General features: G+C 43.3%; 1 protein-coding gene across 1 annotated transcript in view; it reads left to right on the forward strand.

Moving 5' to 3' along the window:
* The window catches only part of Syne2 (spectrin repeat containing nuclear envelope protein 2), a 321,669-nt gene that overhangs the window by 238,021 nt on the left and 62,179 nt on the right, over window positions 1-21,469 (forward strand). The window contains exons 77-85 of the mRNA XM_036205561.1: window positions 758-922; window positions 2,240-2,371; window positions 6,307-6,503; window positions 7,538-7,670; window positions 8,862-9,044; window positions 9,488-9,634; window positions 11,024-11,200; window positions 14,523-14,678; window positions 19,094-19,246. Coding sequence (XP_036061454.1) covers window positions 758-922; window positions 2,240-2,371; window positions 6,307-6,503; window positions 7,538-7,670; window positions 8,862-9,044; window positions 9,488-9,634; window positions 11,024-11,200; window positions 14,523-14,678; window positions 19,094-19,246 — 1,443 coding nt within the window. The remainder of the gene's footprint in view (window positions 1-757; window positions 923-2,239; window positions 2,372-6,306; window positions 6,504-7,537; window positions 7,671-8,861; window positions 9,045-9,487; window positions 9,635-11,023; window positions 11,201-14,522; window positions 14,679-19,093; window positions 19,247-21,469) is intronic.

Raw genomic sequence — 21,469 nt, forward strand, 5'->3', positions numbered from 1 at the left:
CTGTCTTAAAAAAACAAAACAAAACAAAAAGTATATTCATCCCCTAAGGGCATCTAATAGGAGAAACTGACTTAGTCAGGTTAGGAAAGGCCTTTCATTAATTTCATTATATAAAATCCTCTTGATCAGCCTAGCATGTTTGTGTACACTTTTAATCCCAGCATTCAGGAGGTAGAAGCAGGAAGATCTCTGTACATCTAAAGCCAGCCTGGCCTACATAGCGAGTTCCAAAGGACTACTTTGTAAGAACCTGTCTTAAAACACACACACACACACACACACACACAGAGAGAGAGAGAGAGAGAGAGAGAGAGAGAGAGAGAGAGAGAGAGATATCAAGCATAGTCCCTATTTAGCCAAGACCTTTGGTAAATAGACCTTAATCTAAGAAAATTCAGAAGGTAAATACGGAACAAGGGTCAGGGAAAGATTCTTTATATGACCTCCTGAGATTAGGGATTTAAAAAAAAAAAACAAAATTAAGCCAAGGTTTGTGGCACAGGCCTGTAACACCATCTGCTCTGAGAAACTGAGGCAGGAAACGCCCAAGTCCAAGACCCTGCCTAAAAGTAAGAACTACGAGAGGGCTGGGGTTATGTCTTAGTCATAGAGCCTCTGCCTAGCATGACTGAGGCCTTGGACTCACCCCAAGGAGGGAGGCTGGCCAAAGGAACCAGGGGTAAAAAGTTAAAATAACTTGGCTTTCACGATTTTCCCCATTCAACAATAAATACTGGAAACCGTTTCTCTATTACAGGGATTTTTCCAGAAGCTTGTTGCTGACATGTTGTTGATTCAAGCCTATTCGGCAAAAATGTCTCCGTCTTCCTTAGAGAGATTTGGGGCCCAACAAGTGGCGGAAGTCAGAGCAGTGGAGGAAGCGGCCTGCCTGCGAGGCTCACAGCTTCAGAGCGTGCTGCAGGTGTGTGTGTGTGTGTGTGTGTGTGTGTGTGTGCGCGCGCGCGCATCCCATGACCTCTGTTCTGGTCTTCCTGGGCTCCAATCCTGCAGGGGTGGGTCATCAAAGCCTTAGTTGAGTGGGAATGCAACTATGAAGAAGGTGGACACCCAGGTCCAGCTTGACTCCTCCCCACTTCATGGAAGGTCTGCTGGGACTCACCGTAAATAATGATGGACTCTTTGTAGCCTGTAGATTTGTCTGTGACCAGGTAGCATTGAAGGCATGTGACAGCCATGGATGAGATGGTTTGGATGGAATTATCCATGGCTGTCATAGTCTAGGCTCCTTCAAGAGCTATTGGGCACACGTGTCCTGTCGGAAAAAGGCATCCATGCTCTAATTCTGCCGCAGTTCAAAAGTTCTCCCCTTAAATCACTAAACCACTTACAGCAGAAGTTAGCCCATAAAGGAAAACTGTAAAAGGAAATAGTCAACTTTATAATGTTATAAACGGAGTATTATTTCCTGGTGACAACATTTATTTCCTAGTTATGTTGTCCAGTTGATTTTAAAGTTATGGTAATTTAAAAAGTTTTCATGGACCCCCTATGGACCCTCTATAAGACAAGTGGCCACGATTTGAATAAAAAGGAAAAATTCTAAGGTTATTTTTCTAAGAGACAGTTTTTAATGTCAATAACTCAGATCTTTAGTGCTTAGTAACTTCAGCCAGTGGGCCACCATGGAAATATGGGGAGATAGGACAATACATCATGGGGGTGGAGGAGGCAAGCGCCCGCCCCCTACTGCCAGGGCCAAGGAGCTCAGGTAGGCTGTCAGGTAGCTCAGCAGAACAATGGTCACTAGCTTTGGGGATTGCATCTGAGAGGCAAGAACAACCTGCTGAAGGCTTCTGCTGCTAACAAGCTTTTCAAAATGAGCACTTTGCCTTTCCCAGGGAGAACAAGGCTCCCTTACACTGATAGGCCTTTACAGCGGTGCTCAGGCTAGATCATACATACCTCTGCTTGCTGTGTTTTTCTCCTGATTCCCTCGGTGGTTCAACCCTTCCCCACTTATGGGACCCTGGATTTGATCCCCAACACTGAAAGCAAATAGACACATAGTCATACCAGCAGGATTTTTTTTTTAATTATTTTTTTCTCAAAAACAGTGGGATTGTGTCCCAATACTGGCAGAGTTCCTGACACCATGTCACCTCTCAGGTGCACCTGGGGTCTGCGTGGGTCCGCGTTTCCGTGTCTTCCGTTCTCAATGTTTATTTTTGGCTTTATGGTTGTCACTCCCTGGAACTGATTCCTGGTGTCTATTGTTTAGAAATGGGAAGAGTTTGATGACAGCTACGCATCTCTTGAGAAGGACCTGGAAGTTCTTATCTCTTCATTGCCCTCTGTGAGTTTGGTGGAGGAGACGGAAGAAAGATTGCTCGAAAGGATATCATTTTACCAGGTAGCGTGCGTCTTAGTTTATGACAGGCCTGCTCCATGGTGCTTTGTGTGGTGTGCCCACAAGACTGTTAGGTTTTGATGCTCAATGGTTGACTTGAAACTCAACATTATTTAGCACACTGCCCACTGATAGATGAATCCAGGAGGATGTGGAATCTTCAGCATAAGCATTGGTCTGGAGTGGGGTTAAGATTTTGACTTGGATCCTGGCTCTGTCCTTTATCTATGTGTGACCTTGTCTACAAATCCTAGCTTCTTTTTATTATTATTAGTCTTTGAAAATGTTATAGGTGTGCACAATTCATCTTAATAATTTCCACTTCCCATTCCTCCTTCCAACTCTCCCCAACCCCTAATATATCTCCCTTCCAACTTCTTTGATTTACTTTTTAAATAACTCGCTGACACCAATTAGTCCAGGTGGTTATGGGGTCATCTTGCCAGTGAACAATACCTTAAGAAGCAACCCTCCTTCTCCCATCAGCCACTAACTGACCAGTAGCTCCATGGTCAGGGGCAGGACCTTGGAAGTCCCTCCCAGTTCCATGCTTTAAAAAAAAAAAATGCTTTGGGTTTTTTTTTGGGGGGGGAGTTGTTTTTGTTTTGGGGGGCTTTTTCTTTCTTTCTTTCTTTGTGTGTGTGTGTGTGTGTGTGTGTGTGTGTGTGTGTGTGTGTGTATGTGTGTGTGTGTGTAAGTGTGTGTTTGCAGTGAATGCAGTGCCTGTGGGGTCCAAAAGAAGCATCATATCTCCTGGATTTGAATTTACAGGCAGTTGTAATCTCTCCCATATGGGTACTAGAAACTGAGCTCTGATACTGTATAAAAGCCATGCCTACTCTTAACCACTGAGCCTGCTCTCCCTTTTAACTGGCTGGATCTTGTGAGGTTTTATGCACAACAGTGGCTCTGAGGTCATGTGTGCAGCAGTCATGGTGTCAGAGGACAGCATTTCACCTATCTTCGTCTTCAGTTCTTTTATATTCTTCCTGCCTCCTCTTCACAGTATTCTCGGAGCCTTGGAATGGGAGGGGGTAGAAATGTCCCGTCAATGGCTGAGCACTTGCAGACACTTATTCTTTATTTATTCGTACAGAAATAAGATGAGAATTGAAAGAATTTTTGTAAACCTGAGCTTCAAAACACATACTCACAGTGTAATTCTGACTGGCATAGCCCACACACCGAGATGAAGACAGTTGAAAATTAAACCACAGGATCAAGAGACAATCTAGCTTGTCTATAAACCTAGCACTCAGGAGGCTGAGGCAAGAGGATCTCTAAGCTTGATCTCAGCTTTGACTACAGAGTGCATGTTTGCCTCAAAAAGCAAAACAACAAGAAAAGGGAAGGATCCCACACTAGCCAATGTCATGTGTCCTGATTATTCCTCTAAAATGTGAGCAGTGGTCTAGTAAATGTGAAGTCTTGTACTTTTGTGTGTGTGTGTGATATGTGCATGTGTGTATACAAGTGTGTACACCCATACATGCCAATGCTGAAGGCCAGCTTCCTCTGCTGTTTCCCATACCTTTATTTCAGACAGGGTCTCACTGTGTAGCCTTGGCTGGCCTGGAACTCACTATGTAAACCCAGCTGGCTTCACACTCAGATCCACCTCTGCCTCTGCCTCCTGAATTCTGGGATTCAAGGTGTGCGTGAGTTGGGACTAGAGAGATGGCCCAGAAGTTAAAAGCACTGGCTGCTCTTGCAGCGGACCCAGGTTAGATTCCCAGCTCACAACCATCTGTAGCCCAAGTTCCAGGAAATTTCTTCTGGCCTCTTCAGGTACCAGATATATACATGATGCACAGACAGACAGAAAGACATATATATATATATATATATATATATATATATATATATATACAAGTTTTCGTTAAAAAATGTGGGTACGACCAGGCCTGACAAACCCTTGTTTTTTGACCCTGGAGCTGGCCAGTTCAGCTAGGCTGGCTGACCAGTGAGCCTCAGGCATCCTTTTCTCCACTGTCCCAGTGCTAGGGTTATGGGTGCATTTTCCCACACCTACTTTTACATGGGTGCTAAGGATCCAAACTCAGTTCCTCATGTGTGCAAGACAAGCGAGTTTCCTCCCCGATCCCTGAAAGCTTTTTTTTTCAAAGAAACAATTGTTCTAAGCCTTCTGAATGAATTCTTCATACTAAAATATGCAAATCCCTCAAAGCCCACCTCACTGTAGACTTCTTTGGGCCACTCATAGTCCCTTGGAGTCACAGAGGTTTGGGTGTCCAGCCAATGTAGTCCCCTTGGTTGGTGGAGTCTGGGCAGACGACAGTCGTGCAGCCTCTGAACTCTGAGACAATCCATCTTCCGAAGCTGCTTGAAACCAAAAAGCTCCCTCTGATCAGCATGTAGTCTCTTTTCTCTCTAGCATGAAGACATCGAAACCCTCAGTGGGGACTAGGGATGTAGCTCAGTTGGTTGAGTTCATTGCCTGCCATTCGTGAACCCCGCCCAGGGTTCATTGAAGTCTAGTACCACATACACTGGGCATGCTGAGTAATCCTAGCTCTTGGGAGGTAGAAACAGGGATCATTACATTCAAGACCAACCTAATGTGAGCCCTTAGCTCCCTTCTCTGAAGGAATAGGTGTTCTATATTAACGTGTGGTACACTTATATGTGGTATGTATACACATACACATTTAAAAAACCGCAATAAAGAGCTTCTCAGAGGTGTTGTCATGGTAAAGAAACTAATACTTAAGGCTTAGTAACTGACAACTCATTTTGTAATTGATTTTGGACATTTTGTCCTTGCCTGTAGGTTCAGCCAGGGAAGGGACAGAATTGTAGATGGGTGATTAAGAAGAGAAGTACAAAGAAAATGGTGACTTTTCAAGAAAGCTTAATTAGAAAATAGCCAAAGTTCTATTTTGGTAATAACTTACTTTTAAAGATTAAACAGCCACCCGGCAAGCGGCATTAGTTGAACGAAGCTGTGGAGATAATTGCTCTTAGACAGAGCTCTCTTCAGGGGGTCATTGTGTTTGCAGTTGTGAAGGATTTTATTTTACATGCATGTGAAGTTGGATCTGATAAGGTGCTGTTTTAATGTATCTGAACGTTCTTTTCTCCCTCTTAGTCCTCATACTGAGAAGCGTCTACAAATGAGTTCTCTAGCTGGTCTTGTGGATAATCGATGATTAGCTTCATATTTACGCGCCTCCTGTCTAGGCTTGGGTCTGTGAGACTCGGCAGCTGGGAGTATGGGAGGGCTTGTAAAGACAGCCCCTTCTTCTGAGGGCCATGTACACAACGGTCTAGACCCTTAATTGCTACATCTCCTGCTATTCACAGAGGCGCTGGAAATTCTCATTTCTATACTTTATGCAAATCACATCTAAAATTTCCTGATTTTCAAAATAATTGTGTCATCTGGAGAGTCGGCTCAATGGTTAAGAGCACTCACTGGTTGCCGATGTCCTGGGTTCGATTCCTAGCATCCTTATGGCAGCTCACAAGCAGCTGTAACTATAGTTTCAAAGGATCCAGTGCCACCTTCTGGCACCAGGCATGGGCATGTGGCATAGATATATATGCAAGCAAAGCACCCGTACACATAATAATAGTAATAATAATAATAACAATAATAAAGAATTAAATAAGAAAAAAATCTGCATGTGGAACCCAGCCTGTCTGAAACCTGGCATGGTAGGTCGTGCCAATGGCCCCACTACTGAGGAGGCTGAGTCAGAAGGCTCCCTTAGCCCAGGTGTTTGGAGCCAGCCTGTAATCTGGGTATTTGGAAGGCTGAGGCGGGTGTATTACAAGTTTGGGCTACATGGTGAATTTTGAGGTTTACTTGAACTGTATAATGAGACCCTGTGTTACTAAAAAGAAAAAGAGAGAGACAAGATCGGCAGATTTTACTTAAAATTATTCACTCTGTGCCTTTTTTTTTTTTTTTGAAGCAAATAAAAAGAAACATTGATGGAAAGCACGTGAGGCTTTGCCAAACCCTGACTGAAGGCAAACAGCTAGCGGCAACTGTGAGCTGTCCTGAGCTGGAGGGCCAGATCACGAAGCTGGAAGAGCGGTGGTTGTCACTCAACAAGAAACTTGACCATGAGCTCCACAGACTGCAGACCCTTCTTAAGCATCTCCTCAGGTATGCTGCCTTAGAGATGGTCCAGCCTCACATTCTGCTGCAGAGAAAGAGCCCAGGAAGACCCAGCAGTCAGCTCGAGGTTGTGTGTGGTCCCCCACATCGTACCGTGTTCTCACCGATTACACGAACCTGAGCTTGGTTCACTAGACCCAGGATAACAAGCTAGCAGTGTCCTGAGGCATTTGCACCTTTCTACAAGCATAAGGAATTGGATTGATGCAATTTCTAGGATACTTCCATACTTGGATGTTACAATTTAAAAAGTTTAAAAGCGCCAGGGCATTCATTGGTGGTGCAGGCCTTTAATCCCAGGCAGAGGTAGACGGATCTCCAAGTTTGAGGCCAACCTGGTCTACCAAGTGGGTTCCAGGACAGCCAGGGCTACAGAGAGAAACCCTGTCTTGAAAAACAAAACAAACAAAAAGTTTAAAACCATTTAATGATGTTAGCTCACAGAGAGTCTTTTGACTTCTTCAGAGAATATGTTGTGTTGGCTTGGAGTTATCTTGAACCATTGGAGGATGGTGGAAAAAATAGAGACCCTTACGCCTCAGTCTCAGCCCTGCCTCTCACAGGCTGTCTGAGCTAACCAAGTTGAAAAGCTGTAAGGACGATGGTGTTCTCTTTGCCTGTTTCTGTCCTACATAACACAATAGCATGCAGCCCACAGTAGGATGCTGTTGAGCACCATCTACAAATGGTAGTTTTGTTTCCATTGTGAACATGTAACTGAAGAACACCTATGACCAGGCTGATTGCTGTCATGGTTGGTGGGTAGACTTTAGTATAGCTGTAATAAGAATGTTGTAAAATGCCTCTTCTCCTTGATTATCTCTAATGGAGAGAGTTCTAGAAAATGCTAAGACCACTGGGCTTGGGGCATGGTATAAAACATGATCGAATACCTATAAATGCCATGAATTTCTGAATAACAGTGTTGATCAGGGAAATAAACAATAAAATAAGAATACACACAGGTGTGTGTTGTCCTCAGAGTGAGTTTCTAATTTCCATTCTCCCTTTGCTTCCATTAGTTACAGCAGAGATTCAGCCGAGCTCGCCAGGTGGTTGGAATCGTCTCAGCAAACGCTGAATTACTGGAAAGAACAATCCCTCAATGTTTCTCAGGACCTGGATACCATCAGAAGCAACATAGACAGATTTTTTGTAAGTTGCTCATACTACTGGTCAAAAATAAATATCAAGAAAAAAGTATCAGGATTTCTGTGATGATCTCTGCTCCCGTGTGTGGGTAAGGGGTAAGGCATGGGCAAGATGTGTTCTTAGAGCATTCTGCTTATACTGTTAACAGACTCTTCAGTATATATGTGAATGTAAAGCTGGCTCAGGCATGGAATATTTTATTAATAATTTTAAAAGAAATTACTAGTCTCAAACTACCTTCTTCTAGGATAATTAGTTCATGGAATTAACAGGTTCGTGATTTTAAGTCCTTGTGAGGATTCTCTGTTCAAGTTTTGGTTTTATTATTTTGATTGGGGAAAAATGTTTTCTTTCATTAAAAAAAATGAACTTACTGGTCAAAGATGTAGCTCAGTGGTGGAACAGTCGCCTACAAAGTGTGCAGGTACTAAGGTTCAACCCCTTAGCACAGAAAATTAGGCACAGGATCTGCATTACTTTGTTAGGTACATATGAAATGTTTTCCTTTGACCTTTACTCTCTTTCATTTTTATATCTATGGCTACTTACTTTGACATTAAAATAAAGATTTTTTTAATGCACTTGAAAGACTATATATAGTATCTATATGTAGTAAAGACTGAAAATATTTTATTTGAAAATTTATTCCAAGTCATTTAATATGGACTGTGTAGTGGGTCCCACAGTTTCTTGTAAAATTGGGCCATTGAATATGGCTTATCTAACTATGTGTATGAGTGTTTTGCCTGCGTGTATGTATGCACATGTGTGTGAGCCTGATACCTTGGAGGGCAGAAGAAGACATCAAATCCCCTGGAACTGGAATTACAAATGGCTATTAGCTACCAGGTGGGTACTGGGAACTGAACCTGGGTCTTCTGTAAAAGTAACCAGTGCTTTTAATCACTGTTCATCTCTCCAGGCTGCAATTACCTGTTTTTAAAAATACGAATCATCTAGGTTAAAAGGAGCTAAGGGTTCCATATGCCTTGTTCTCCAGTGTAGATGTGATACCTGGAGTGGTGCCTGGCACTATGTAGGTGGAGAGAGAGAGAGAGAGAGAGAGAGAGAGAGAGAGAGAGAGAGAGAGAGAGAGAGAATGTAGACATGTTTGCTATCCTTAGTTTTGAAGTCCAATACTCTGACTGTACTTGAGTTTTGAACGTATCTGATCTCGGGAACTGTTTCCTCTAGGAATTTTCCAAGGAGGTCGATGAGAAGTCCTCCCTGAAGTCTGCGGTGATGAGCACTGGGAACCAACTTCTCCACCTGAAAGAGGCAGACACAGCCACACTGAGAGCCTCGCTAGCACAGTTTGAACAGAAGTGGACAATGCTCATAACTCAGCTTCCAGACATTCAAGAGAAACTCCACCAGGTGAGCGTTCAAAGCATTTAAATTAGTGTGCACTTGTTAGCTCACAACTCTTTGCAAATTATCTCTCTAACTCAATAATTTTCTTTGACCTAGCCCCCGACACACACACACACACACACACACACACACACACACACACACACACACACCACTGAATACAGGTCTTAATTACTAGACTCTCCTCCAGTGAGATCTTTCTTAAGAGAGAAATCAAACTTAATTACTTTATTTCTTGGTTGTCTCTGTGCCTCTGAGTTGGCTTATCTGGAGGTCTTTATCATTGTTTGAGGGGGTCACTTATTTGAAGCTTTAATGCTGGGTTTGTTTTTCTGGCTCACCTCCATAATCACGTAGCAAGACCTTCTATCAAAGCATCCTTAGTGATGCCCTGCTTCATCTGGTTAGCGGCAGGTAATGAAATGGAACTCACTCTGTCCTTGCAGCTTCAGATGGAGAAACTGCCTTCTCGCAATGCAATCTCCGAGATGATTGGCTGGATGAATACTGTGGAGCCTCAGACTGTGGGAGAGGACATGGAGCTCTCACAACAGTCAGCATCTCAAGTCAAAAGTCTTCTGCAGAAGCTCAAGGTAAAATTATACAGCAGGGGCGGAAGTTTTCCCACTGGATGCAGAAGCAAATCACGAAGAGAGGAAAAGTGGAACCAAGAGGCATGTGAGATATGATCAAGAGAAACAGATTGGAAGGGAGGCAGGCAGGGAAGGGGGTGGCAATTTTTCTAGAGCAGACAGTCCAAGTCCTTAATGGACTCAGCTGAGCTGCGCCTCCCTGACTTCATCTCCTCCCCCCTCTCCATAGCAACACCAAATCCAGTTTGGGTGCCTCATCTGCTTCTGGCACTCTTCCCACCCCATGCTGTGTGCACAGTGCACCTTCTGTCTGCAATGTCACTGTCCTTGGAGCCACCTTTCAAGGCTCAGCCCCCATATGACTTCACTGGCTCTTCCAACCCAAGTCTCCCTGCCCGATTAGATGACTATGCTGGACTTGATGTCTATCACTCACTCTCTAGTCCCTATGCTGCTACCACCATTTAGCTGCTTCTCTCTGCCTTGACTGAGATGCTCACCTGGAAAAAATACCCCAGGTGAATGGCTTATTATTTATTTAGCAAGGCCAGGTCTCACTATGTGGCCCTGGCTAGCCTGGAACTTGCTTATGCAAACCAGGCTGGCCTCAAACTCCTAGAGATCTGTCTGCTTCTGCCTCCCAAGTACTGGGATTAAAGGTGTGCACCACCATGTCTGGCCAGATTTGGGATTTTATCTACCATCACATCCTAACTTGAGTGCCTGGTAACATCTTCAAAAGGTCTGGATAAGTTACAGTTACTGGCGCATTCCACTTGGTTCCTCCTAGATGTCTTCATTAGCAGTGTTAGGACTTTCTTGAGTAAAACCCAACAGATGACAGGCTTGATAGCTGTATAATTACCCTGGGTGGGTTTAGGGTCATGGTAGAACAAAAAAATATTCATAAGAGCCTTTGTCACCAAGAGGGAGAGCAGCTGCCTGGGTTGGCCAGATTCCCCATAGGTGTGACAGACCCTTATCTTCTGTTTTCTATCCTATTGTTCTGTGAGTCCTCAGAGAGCTCAGAATCTCACGTAACTCTCAGGTAACTTCCCACAGGACCCCTTTGGCAGACCAGGGACCTGCTAGCCCTTCATAGACAGCCGCTACCATTACGTGGTACACCTTCAGAGTTTCTAGTGTATTCGAAGAGAAGTGAGTCATGCTGTGCCTGAGAATGTGTAATGCCCTCCAAGAGTCTCCTAACCCGATAAAGCAGCCACTCTGCCCCATGGAAGCTGGGAAGAGTGAGAAGTACTCCTGACAGTGGAATTAATGGCTGGGCACTTGGTGCCCCCTAGAGTCCTGCCATAAGAAAAATAGAGTTTGTGTGATGGTCTGCCATCCTGACAGTGGTGTTTAATTTTGCTTGTCTGTGTCTTTTAGGAGTTCAGGATGGAAATGAACTACAAGCAATGGATCGTTGACTTTGTTAACCAGTCACTACTTCAGCTAAGCACCTGTGACGTAGAAAGCAAGCGCTATGAAAGGACCGAGTTTGCAGAGCACCTGGGAGAGATGAACCGCCAGTGGCACCGAGTGCTTGGAGCCCTGAATAGAAAGGTGTGTCCTTAGTCACATCTGGAGGCTTGATTTTGCCCTTGCAAAATACCCCCTTGCTGCTGAGAACTCTTAAAAAGCTATCCAAAAAGCTGATTCACAGTCATAAGCCTACTAACCATCACAATTACAGCCCCTTTGGGGACCCCATGTTTTAGCATTTTCTGTGGGTGCACATGACAGAGGATGGAAGTAATGGAGACAGTTATGTTGAGGTTCCTTTGGAAAACTGAGTTGGTCAAGTGAAAAGGAACATGTCAGGCTACCAAAAGGTCAGAGATTGTGACATTTTCAAATGGAAACATGTTCAAAAGGACAAAGTCATTTCATCTTTAAGATGACTGAACAGAAAAAAAAGGAGGAATGTATGTGGCGAGTTTCCACTGACGGTCTTGAAACGTGAAAAAGACTTATTCATAAAAAAGTATTTAATATTGACAGTAACAAATATCCTGTCTCTTTCCTATATTAAAAAAGCACACAAATATATTGATTTAATTAAGATTCATATTAAAATTTTCAAGTATATGAATGGATGGACAACTTGAGCAAGATATTTCTCAGTTAGACATTCTAGTTAACTGGGGAGCCTGCATGGGACTGCACTAGGCCCTCTGAATGTGGGTAACAGTTGTATAGCTTGGTCTGTTTGTGGGTCCCCTGGCAATGGGACCAGGACTTATCCTGGGTACATGAACTGGCTTTTTAGAGCCCATTCCCTAGGTGCAATGCCTCACTCAGCTGTGATGCAGGGGGAGGGGCTTGGTCCTGCCCCAACTTGGTATGCCAGCCTGTGTTGACTATCTAAGGGAGGCCTTACCCCCTATGAGGAGGGGTTTGGGATGGGATGGAGAGAGATGGGAGGGAGAGGGAACAGGGGTTGATATGTAAAATGAAAAAAAAAATTCTGGAAAAAAAAAATTCTAGTTAAGCACATGCCTTTAATTCCAGCACCCAGGAGGCAGAGGCAGGCAGGTCTCTGTGAGTTCGAGGCCAACCTGGTCTATAAAGAGAGTTCCAGGACAGCCAGGGCTGCTACACAGAGAAGCCCTGTCTCTAAAAGCCAAAAAAAGAAAAAAAAAGAAATTATAGTTAATAGATAAATGCAGTTGGACCTTCCTTTAGACTGCCAGCTCACAAATAATGACACAGAGACCTATTATTAACTATGAAACCTTGACCTTAGCTTAGAGTTGTTTTCAACTAGCTCTTATAACTTAAATGAACCCATCTCTATTAATCTACATTCTGTCACACACCGCCATCTTGCTTCTTCTATGTCTCCTGACATCTCTCTGGAGCCTGGATTCATCTCCTCCTCCTCCTCCTCCTCCTCCTCCTCCTCCTCCTCCTCCTCCTCCTCCTCTCTCTCTCTCTTTGCCTGCAAGTCCCACCTATACCTCCTGCCTAGCTATTGGCCTTTAGCTTTTTACTAACTAATCACAACAATACACTTTCACACAGTGTCCAAATACCCCATAACAGATAAAAATGGAAATATATCCATTTTAATCCTCAGACACCCAAAACAAACACTATGGGGCATTACAGTTAATAAGTTAGAAATGTGATGCCAGAATGACTTAAAATTTCTTTGGAAAACATTGAGAACACTTTAAAAAAAAATCTGAAATTTCATTGAATCCCTTAACCATGTTGTTCAGTTCTTAGACAGTTATTTAAAGTAGATAGATAGCTGTCCCCAAAAGAAATGTACAAAATGTGCCTAGTATTATGTATACTTAAAAACATGCAGTATCTTCATTTCCAGCTTTAGAATAACTAATCAAGTGATACTCTATCCATTTGAGAAAAGACCTTTTTTTTTTTTTGGTTCGTGGTTTTTGAACCAGGGACTCGCTATGTAGAGCAGGTTGGCCTTGAACTCACAGATCCACCAGCCTCTACTGAGTACTGAGACTAAAGGCACACCTGGCTGGGTGGCTATTGTCAGCATGTCTCAATGCAGTGAGCTTCAGACCAACAGAAGATGATTACCTAGGAAAATTATGTTACAAATAAGAATCAGAACTAGAAACAGATTTGTCTTATTAAGCTGGTGATCTATTTGAGATGTTGGTGGCATACTGATGTCTATCAAGAAACTGCTCAGCAGGGCTAGTAAGATGGCTCAGTGATTAAGAACACTGGCTGTTCTCCTGGAAGATCCAGGTTCTGTTCCCAGCATCCATGTGGTGGCTCACAACTGTCTGTAACTCTACTTCTGACCTCTGCAGGTACCAGACATGCACGTGACGCATCTATACATGCAGGCTGAACATCCATACACATAAAATAAATCAATAAATCTAAAAAAAAAAGTTTTAAGAAAGTAATTGTTAGACAACTCTGGAGAGTCAAAAGAAGAAAACTCCCTTTATCTATACCAAGGCTAATGAAGGAAACAATGAAAATTATTAGAGTTTGGAAGAAAAATATTGAAGTTTAGAAGGATTGTTTTATTTGGCATAGCTAATATGAAACTCCAGCATAGTTGGCTATCTCAACAGATTATGTTTTACTTAAAAAAAAAAGTTTTTGTTTTTCACAGAGAGGAGTTTAAAAGCTTAATTCTTGATTTACAAATCTTCATCCCAAAATGACCAGTGCATTTTGTTGTGTAAAATATTAAAACTTTCAGAAGAAACCAAGTTATCTTTTCATTTCAAAAGGTTACAGATACTATAGCAAAAATAAAACAAAATAACCACATAATGCTATTAGTTATTTTTCTGTTGCTGTGATTTAAAAAAAAAAAAAAAAAAAAGACCATGACCAAGCAAACATATAGAAGAGAGAGTTTATTTGGGCTTGTAGTTCCAGAGAGAAGGCAGGCAGGCATGGTGAGCAAGAAATGGAGAGATCACATTTTTTTGTTTGTTGGTTTGGTTTGGTTTGGTTTGGTTTGGTTTTTTGAGACAGGGTTTCTCTGTGTAGCTTTGCACCTTTCCTGGATCTCACTTTGTAGACCAGGCTGGCCTTGAACTCACAGAGATCTGCCTGCCTCTGCCTCCCGAGTGTTGGGATTAAAGGTGTATGCTACCACCGCCCAGGAGAGATCACATTTATAACAGCAGGCAGGAAGCAGAGAGAACAAACTGGAAATAGAGTGAGGCTGTATAGTTTCAAAGCTGGCTCCTGTAACATACTTCCTCCAGCAAAACCAGACTGTCAAAATCTCCTGAAACAGTTCCACCAACTGGGGACCAAGTATTTAAATGCCTGAGCCCATGGGGGACATTCCAACTCAAGCTGTCACAGGTTTTTAAGAGGAGAATGAAAGTAAGAAAGTTCCCTTTGTAATATTTGTATCCATCACATATAGATACAACATTTGGAACAACTTCTGGAAAGTATCACCGAGAATGAAAACAAAATGCAGACTTTGAACAGCTGGTTGGAGGCCCAGGAAGAGAAGCTGAAAATACTCCAAAAACCTGAAAGTGCCATCTCCATGGAGAAGCTGCTCCTGGACTGCCAGGTGAGGACGGGCAGCATCCCGCCCACCCGGTGTCTGGGCTCGCTACATCGTGCCCACACTTGTTCTAGGGAAGAGGAAAAGATGCTGTAGTTTCTGGAGACTCTGCCCCAGCTCCCCTGGGCGCTCAGTCATGCATTGCTTAGTGACAGGGATGCATCTGAGAGAGGCACATGGTTAATGAACGCTGTACCAGACTCTACTCACACAAACCTAGAATGGGCTTGCCTACCACACACCTGGGCAGTATGTGATTGCCACCATGCAGATGGTGCATAACTGTACTTATTTCTCGCATACATGAGATAAGAATCCATGGGTTTTAAATAATTGTAAAGTGATACATTTTCGGTTGTAAATGGAAGGCCCATTTGTGGTCATTGTTGCTTTTATGAGGTTTGAATGTCTCACTTCTAAGGAAAGGAAACATTTTGACTCCAGGCTTTTCTATTTGTGGGGGTTTTTTGGTTTGTTTTTTTGGTTGTTTTGCCCAACGTCAGCAAGATTTCTCAGACATTTCCATTCTGTTTAGTCTTACATTCTGCACTTTGCCTGAAGAAGATAATTTTCAGCCACCTGTTGTGTACAGTGTTCCAGAAGGACCACTTGTCCCTTGGAGCCCGTATCAAAGTCACACTCAGGTGTAAGGGTGTTATCCATTGACCAGGTCACACCATCCTTGAGACTCTGATGTGGACCCATCCTGTTGAGCATGGCCAGAGCTAGTCATGGTCCCGCCGGGCATCACTTGTCCCCATGGCTGCAGAGCAAACAAGTACTGCTTCTGCCCTTGCTGTGTGAAAGCATCCCACTAGGCACTCCTGGGCTGGAAAGTTGGGTCGAGGTCCTGTTCTCCTGAGGCTATTGACAGCTCTGGTCATAAAGTAAAAACAGCAGCAAGTAGGAGGTCCTTTCCCACGGCCACTTCCTGTTTCCATCCCCCACTCTCCCCTTCTTTATCATCCACCTGGGGCTCAACATTCCTCTGCCAGAAGCTGCAAAGAGTTACACATAAGCCTAACCTATGCAAGTCATCCATAGATTTATTTTTAATTATGTATATGTATGAATGCCTGAGGAGGCCAGCAGCATCGGATGGATACCAACTAGAGCTGGTGTTACTCTCCCTGCAGCTGAGACTCGAACTTGGTTCCTTTGTAAGAGCAGCAGGTGCTCTTAACATCTGAGCCATCTCTCCAGCCTTGGGAATTGGGATATTTTAAAAGGTATTTAACACTGTTTCTCACAGACAAGCAGGACTTAGCTTCGGGTGAGCTCTGTAATTAGCAAATCTGAATACCACTTAATTTGTGCTGCCAATCAGGATTTAAAGTGAGATGATTAATGTACCTGGTGAGGTGGGAGCTGAAAGGTCCCAGGGTGGCAAGGGCGAACTGTAGGACCACTGAGCCCGGTCCATGTTATTCCAAGGAGGAGAAACAAGAACACAAGCCTTTAGGGAAGGGCTCATGGGCTAGTATCGCCAAGCTTATCGTTTACACTATTGTTTTTGGTGTGGTGTGTGTGTGTGTGTGTGTGTGTGTGTGTGTGTCTTGGTATTTCCTTTAACTCCCTGCTAAATAGTACTTTTTGAAAAAAATGTCCTTGCACTATAGAGGAAACATGACAAGTTACTGGTAAGTACTACTAGAAATCTCTAGTTCAAATGAACCTCTATGGATGATATTTAGAAATTTGCAGGAGACAACGATTCAACATTTTCAAACGATTTCAAGGTATCACTTTACGGAGAAAAACACTAGCTTCTGATTGGTGTTCAAGGACATGTGTGCTGGAGTCTAACTCCAAAGAGGTCTGATGACCTGGGATGGATGTGTGAATTTGGAGCAGTGAGGAAACTGTGACCACCTATTTCCAGTGAGTGGGCCCCAGATAGCCTGGGCCGTTTGTATGTATGCAGTTTCAATAGTTTGCATGGACACTTTTTTTTGTTTTTTGTTTGTTTGTTTTGAGACAGGGTTTCTCTGTGTAGCTTTGCACCTTTCCTGGATCTCACTCTGTAGACCAGGCTGGCCTTGAACTCACAAAGATCCACCTGGCTCTGCCTCCCGAGTGCTGGGATCAAAGGCGTGCACCACCACTGCCCGGCTGCATGGACAGTTTTATGATCAAATTTGTTTCCTTCTATTTCTAATGATGGTTACAACAATTGCCAATTCGTTCCTTTACCTCGTTCCTCTTCCGTCCCCAACTTTCCCACCGGTAACCGTTACCTACTTGATCCATAGCTCTAATGTCAGGAGCATAAGCAGTGTTTTGAGCGACAGTTTTCTAACTGGGCACACCTACAGGTAGAGCAGTGCGCCCAGTGGGCAGCGTTTGTGGTTACAGCATTGTGCAGGGTGAAAGTGAGTTTTGCCTCTAGTGATGAAATGTTTACCTCTAGTCAAATCTAAGTTCTCACAATGAACTCATCGGCCAAGGCTGAATCAATTCATCCTTCATTTTGTACTACTCTCTCTCCTGGGGGGGATATACCAGGTTTTCTCCTATCATCCTGTGCACTACGTAACTGAAAGCTTACTCTCAATGGTTGGCATTGCTTCTTCTTATTATTCTTCTTATTATTATTATTATTATTATTATTATTATTATTATTATTTCTTGTTCTCATGTCTTCTTCCTCTCAACGTCCTACAGTATTGGCACAGCTATTAGAAAGGAGGGCACTGTGGGTTTCTGTGAATCTGCTCCATTCCTGTTCCTAGATTGTTCCCAGTAACTCCTGCTTTATCTGTTTATTTGTGTTTCTCTTGGACTCTTGTGGTTAAAATCACTCTCTCCAGAATAGTTATGCAGGTTTATAATGTCATGAACTACTGTGACTCTTTTGGGCCAGTCACAAGGTGTGTTTGGAAAGGCAACATCCTGTTCTTGAGGATCCTGAACTCATGGTCACACTTGAAACATCCAAGGCTTTAGGAGCTGAATCGGGTCCTCTGTATATTTTTAACAACATCCCTCTGGCTCATCCAGAGGAGAGTCATCAGGGGGGATGTTTTTCTAATGCAATAGCCATTTCATCCCTAGCTCTAACAAAGTGAAACTAGAGGCAGCCAGCAATATGGTTTGTATAAGGAAAGCAAGGAGAGCAGGTAGCACATATGTTTCTGGGGTCGTGCCCAGAATTATGCAGTGAACTATCCATTGGCCTCGCCAAAAGTGGGTCAGATTCTCCAGGGCCTTACCAGAAAGAGAACTTGTCCGTGCTATTCTCAGGCCTTGTCCCCACTCCCCAACCCCTGATGTTACATGGCTCCCAGCACACATGTCTGTAAGTATGGCTCCTGGGCAGGAGTGGGGGAGGGGTAAGCAGGGTGGTACTCAGTGAGCCACTGGGAAAGCCAGCTTCAGAGGTTGGTTTTGCTGAGTACTTTTGCAATTAAACCACAAAAAGAGATAGCTGAGAAGTGCAGCCCCTTGTCAGCGAGAACTCCATGGTGCACTTACACATGGATTGCTGTTGAAGTGAGGGGCTTTCCTGTCATGTGCTGGGGTGATAGATGACACGTAGATCAGAGTTTCTGTCATTGTGTGTTCTGGCTGTCCAGGCCCACTCCCAAGCATGAGAATCACCTTTGTGGTTATTGTTGTTGTTGGTTGAAAAGGATCTCACTATATAGACCAAGCTACCCTCAAACTCATAGCATCCTCCTGCCTTGGCTTGGTGCATACTGGAGTTAGTCACAGGCATGTGCCATTATCCCCAGCTGTTGCAGGCCTCCTTCAGCTGGTTTACACTGCTGGATCTATGTTCTGGTTCTTTTGTTTGTTTGTTTGTTTTGTTGTTGTTGTTGTTTCTCCAATAGGCTTCTGGGAATTTGGCTGTAAAGAACAGAGCCATTAGGTTGGCTTTATGAGTGGCTTTAATGAACTCAGATACAAAAGACAGGCAAGCCTTTTACATGCTGCTTAATGGTATGAAAGTGCCTTCCGGCTTGTGCTTTCATTGAACTCAAGCTATGAATGGCTCGGGGTGCTGAGGAAATGGGGACTTGGAGTCTGATGACTTGGCCACACAGCCAGCACAGGCAGATATTTAACAAAGACTGTCTGTCCTGGATTATTTCCATACCATGCTGCTGACAACCTGTCCCCTAGACTCTCATAAATATAGAATATAAAATTGAGTTAAGAATATCCTGTGAGACCAGGCATGGTGGTTCATGCCTATAATCCCAGCACTCAGGAGGCTGAGGCAGGAGGACCTTGAACTAGAGGCCAACCTGGGCTACATAACAAAAAGCCCTGTCTTCAAAAGTAAACTGTGATTAAAATGCTGTTGCTGTGGGTGCTCTGCATATACTCTATTGGCATTTTTTTTTCCTTGAAAAGAGTAAACTCCAGGTTACTAATTGTTCTGTAGTATTATACTTTTGTGTATGTGTCTTGTCTAGGATATAGAAAATCAGCTTGCCATGAAATTGAAGGCACTGGATGAGTTGAGACAAAGTTCGCTGACTTTGGAGGAGGGAGACATGCCCCTGTTAGAAGACATGGCGTCTGGAATTGAAGAGCTGTTTCAAAAGAAGAGTCATGTGACCGGCCAGGTAGGAGACATCACTCAGTCTGCTGTTTCTCCTCAGAATCTTTCATTTGTTGTTGTTACCATTCTTTCATAACAGAGATTTACCCGTGTTAAAAAACAAAACAAAACAAAAACAAAAACAAACAAACCGAAGAGCTGCCGGGAGACATACTGAGGTGAAAAGAAGTAGTTCAAGTCTCATTTTATACCCTAAATAACTGGAGGCAAAGCAACCCACTTGGCTATCTTTGTTTTGTCTGCCATACTCAGACAAGCATAAATATCTCCATCTCTCAGGCCAACTAAGCATCTGGCAGTGTTTCCAGGTCAGCTCCACGGCAGCAGTAAGGAAAAAGCAATCCAAGCCTGTAGGAGCTGTCCCAGGGAGAGGATGGGGCGTATCACATAGCCTGGGGAACTGGAAGCCGGGTTGGCTTAGGGAGAACACCAGCAGCAGGGGAGGAAGAGTGTGCCGATGCCCCCCACAAAGGAGAGCACAGGATGATAAAACTGAGACTTGCCAAAGGCGTTACCTCCCACCCAGGGAGGATGCTCTGAAGGCCAGCTAATTGTGTGTTTGTGCTTCCTCCAGAATCCTCACTGAGTATCTATGTCACGTTCTAAAATCTGCTTTCCACAGTGTGCGCCTAGGGGGAATTGAGAACAAGCTGTGTGATTGAAATCCCTAGGCAACCAGCAGCAGCATCCCTTCCCTGGGACTCTGGGAAAATAGGGATGAGCTCGCTCAGTCATTTGTCAATCATGTTTACATTATTCTGCTCACCACCAGGAGTAAGAGAAAGGGGAAAATAATGGAATCAAGGAGCTTGGGCAGTGCAGGAAATTCACGTGAGCAGATAACAGCAATATATGTAATGAATATATAATATAATGTAATAAAAATATGGAGGGGGAATTAAATTAAGGTAGTATATATGAAAGCATGTGATATCAAGATCATAAGAGAGACACACAGATAAATGCAAGAGTCCAAATAAATAAGTAAATAAACTTTCAGTTGATTTTTTTCAACAAAGATGTCAAGATAATTCACAGGGAGAAGGGGGAATTTTTTTTTCCACAGTATGACACTGGGGTATCCGGATATTAAACATCAAAGAGTGACAGAATGATAACACAATACCACATCCAGAATGGAACTTGAAATGATCCGGACATAAACATAAGAGTTAAAACTATAAAGCTTTTTAAAAAGCAACATTAATGTTCACAACTGGCTTTCGAGATAGGACACTAGAAGCATAGGCAGCCGGGGTCGGGGAAATAAGTTAGATTTCACCACAACTGATCACTTTGTTCTTTTGAAGAACATAATAGAGACAAGCTACAGGATGGGGAGGGATGAGGATGAGCTCACTCAGGTGTTTGTTAAACTGGATTGTTTATGTTTCTCACCACCAGGAGTAAGAGAGAATAGAAAATAGTGGATTCCTACCCTCCAGGATGGGGGAGATATTTTCAGGTTGCATCTTCCCTAAGGGGCTTGTATGTACAGTCTAACAAGTTACAGGGCACTAATAAGAGGGTAGAAGATCAAATGGCAAAAATGGAGAGGTTGTTTGAATGGACTCTACAGATGAAGTGAATGGCTAGTAATCACATCAAGCAGCCATCAAGGGAATAAAAAATCAAAACCATGATAAAATCAAGTCATACAAATGCAAATGGCGATAAAGATGGAAGACAGCAAATGTTAGCAAGGAGGTGTCCATACACTGCAGGCGGGATGTAAAGAGGTCTGGCTGCATTGGAAAATAGTATGTTGGTTCCTTGATGGTTAAACATAGAGTTACCATATGACTCAGCAATTCACCTAGGTGACAAATATTTATAACAGTCTAATCATGATAGCCCTAAAATGGTAACAACCCGTTGTCTATCCAACTGTGGGTGTCTTAGTAAAATGCAGTTAAGTATATCTGTAATGTGGAATATTATTGAGATGTATGAAGCAGACTTTAAAGTCTGGTAAGTAAAAGGAGACAGTCACCATGAATGGATCCATTTTATGAAATATCTAATACAGGCAAATCTATGGAGACAGAGTAGGTTGATGGCTTGGGAAGAAGTGACTTGTAGATGGATATGATGTCTCTTTTTGGAGTAAAGAGTATGTTCTAAAATTGATGTGTAAGATTTTCCTTTTTAAATAGGTAAATTATGTGCTAGGTGAATTTCAGCTCAGTAAAGGGTCATTCTCCAGGAAGTGGGCTGGGGAGATGGT

The sequence above is a fragment of the Onychomys torridus genome, chromosome 14 (genome assembly GCF_903995425.1).
Source record: "Onychomys torridus chromosome 14, mOncTor1.1, whole genome shotgun sequence".
NCBI classification, from domain to species: domain Eukaryota; kingdom Metazoa; phylum Chordata; class Mammalia; order Rodentia; family Cricetidae; genus Onychomys; species Onychomys torridus.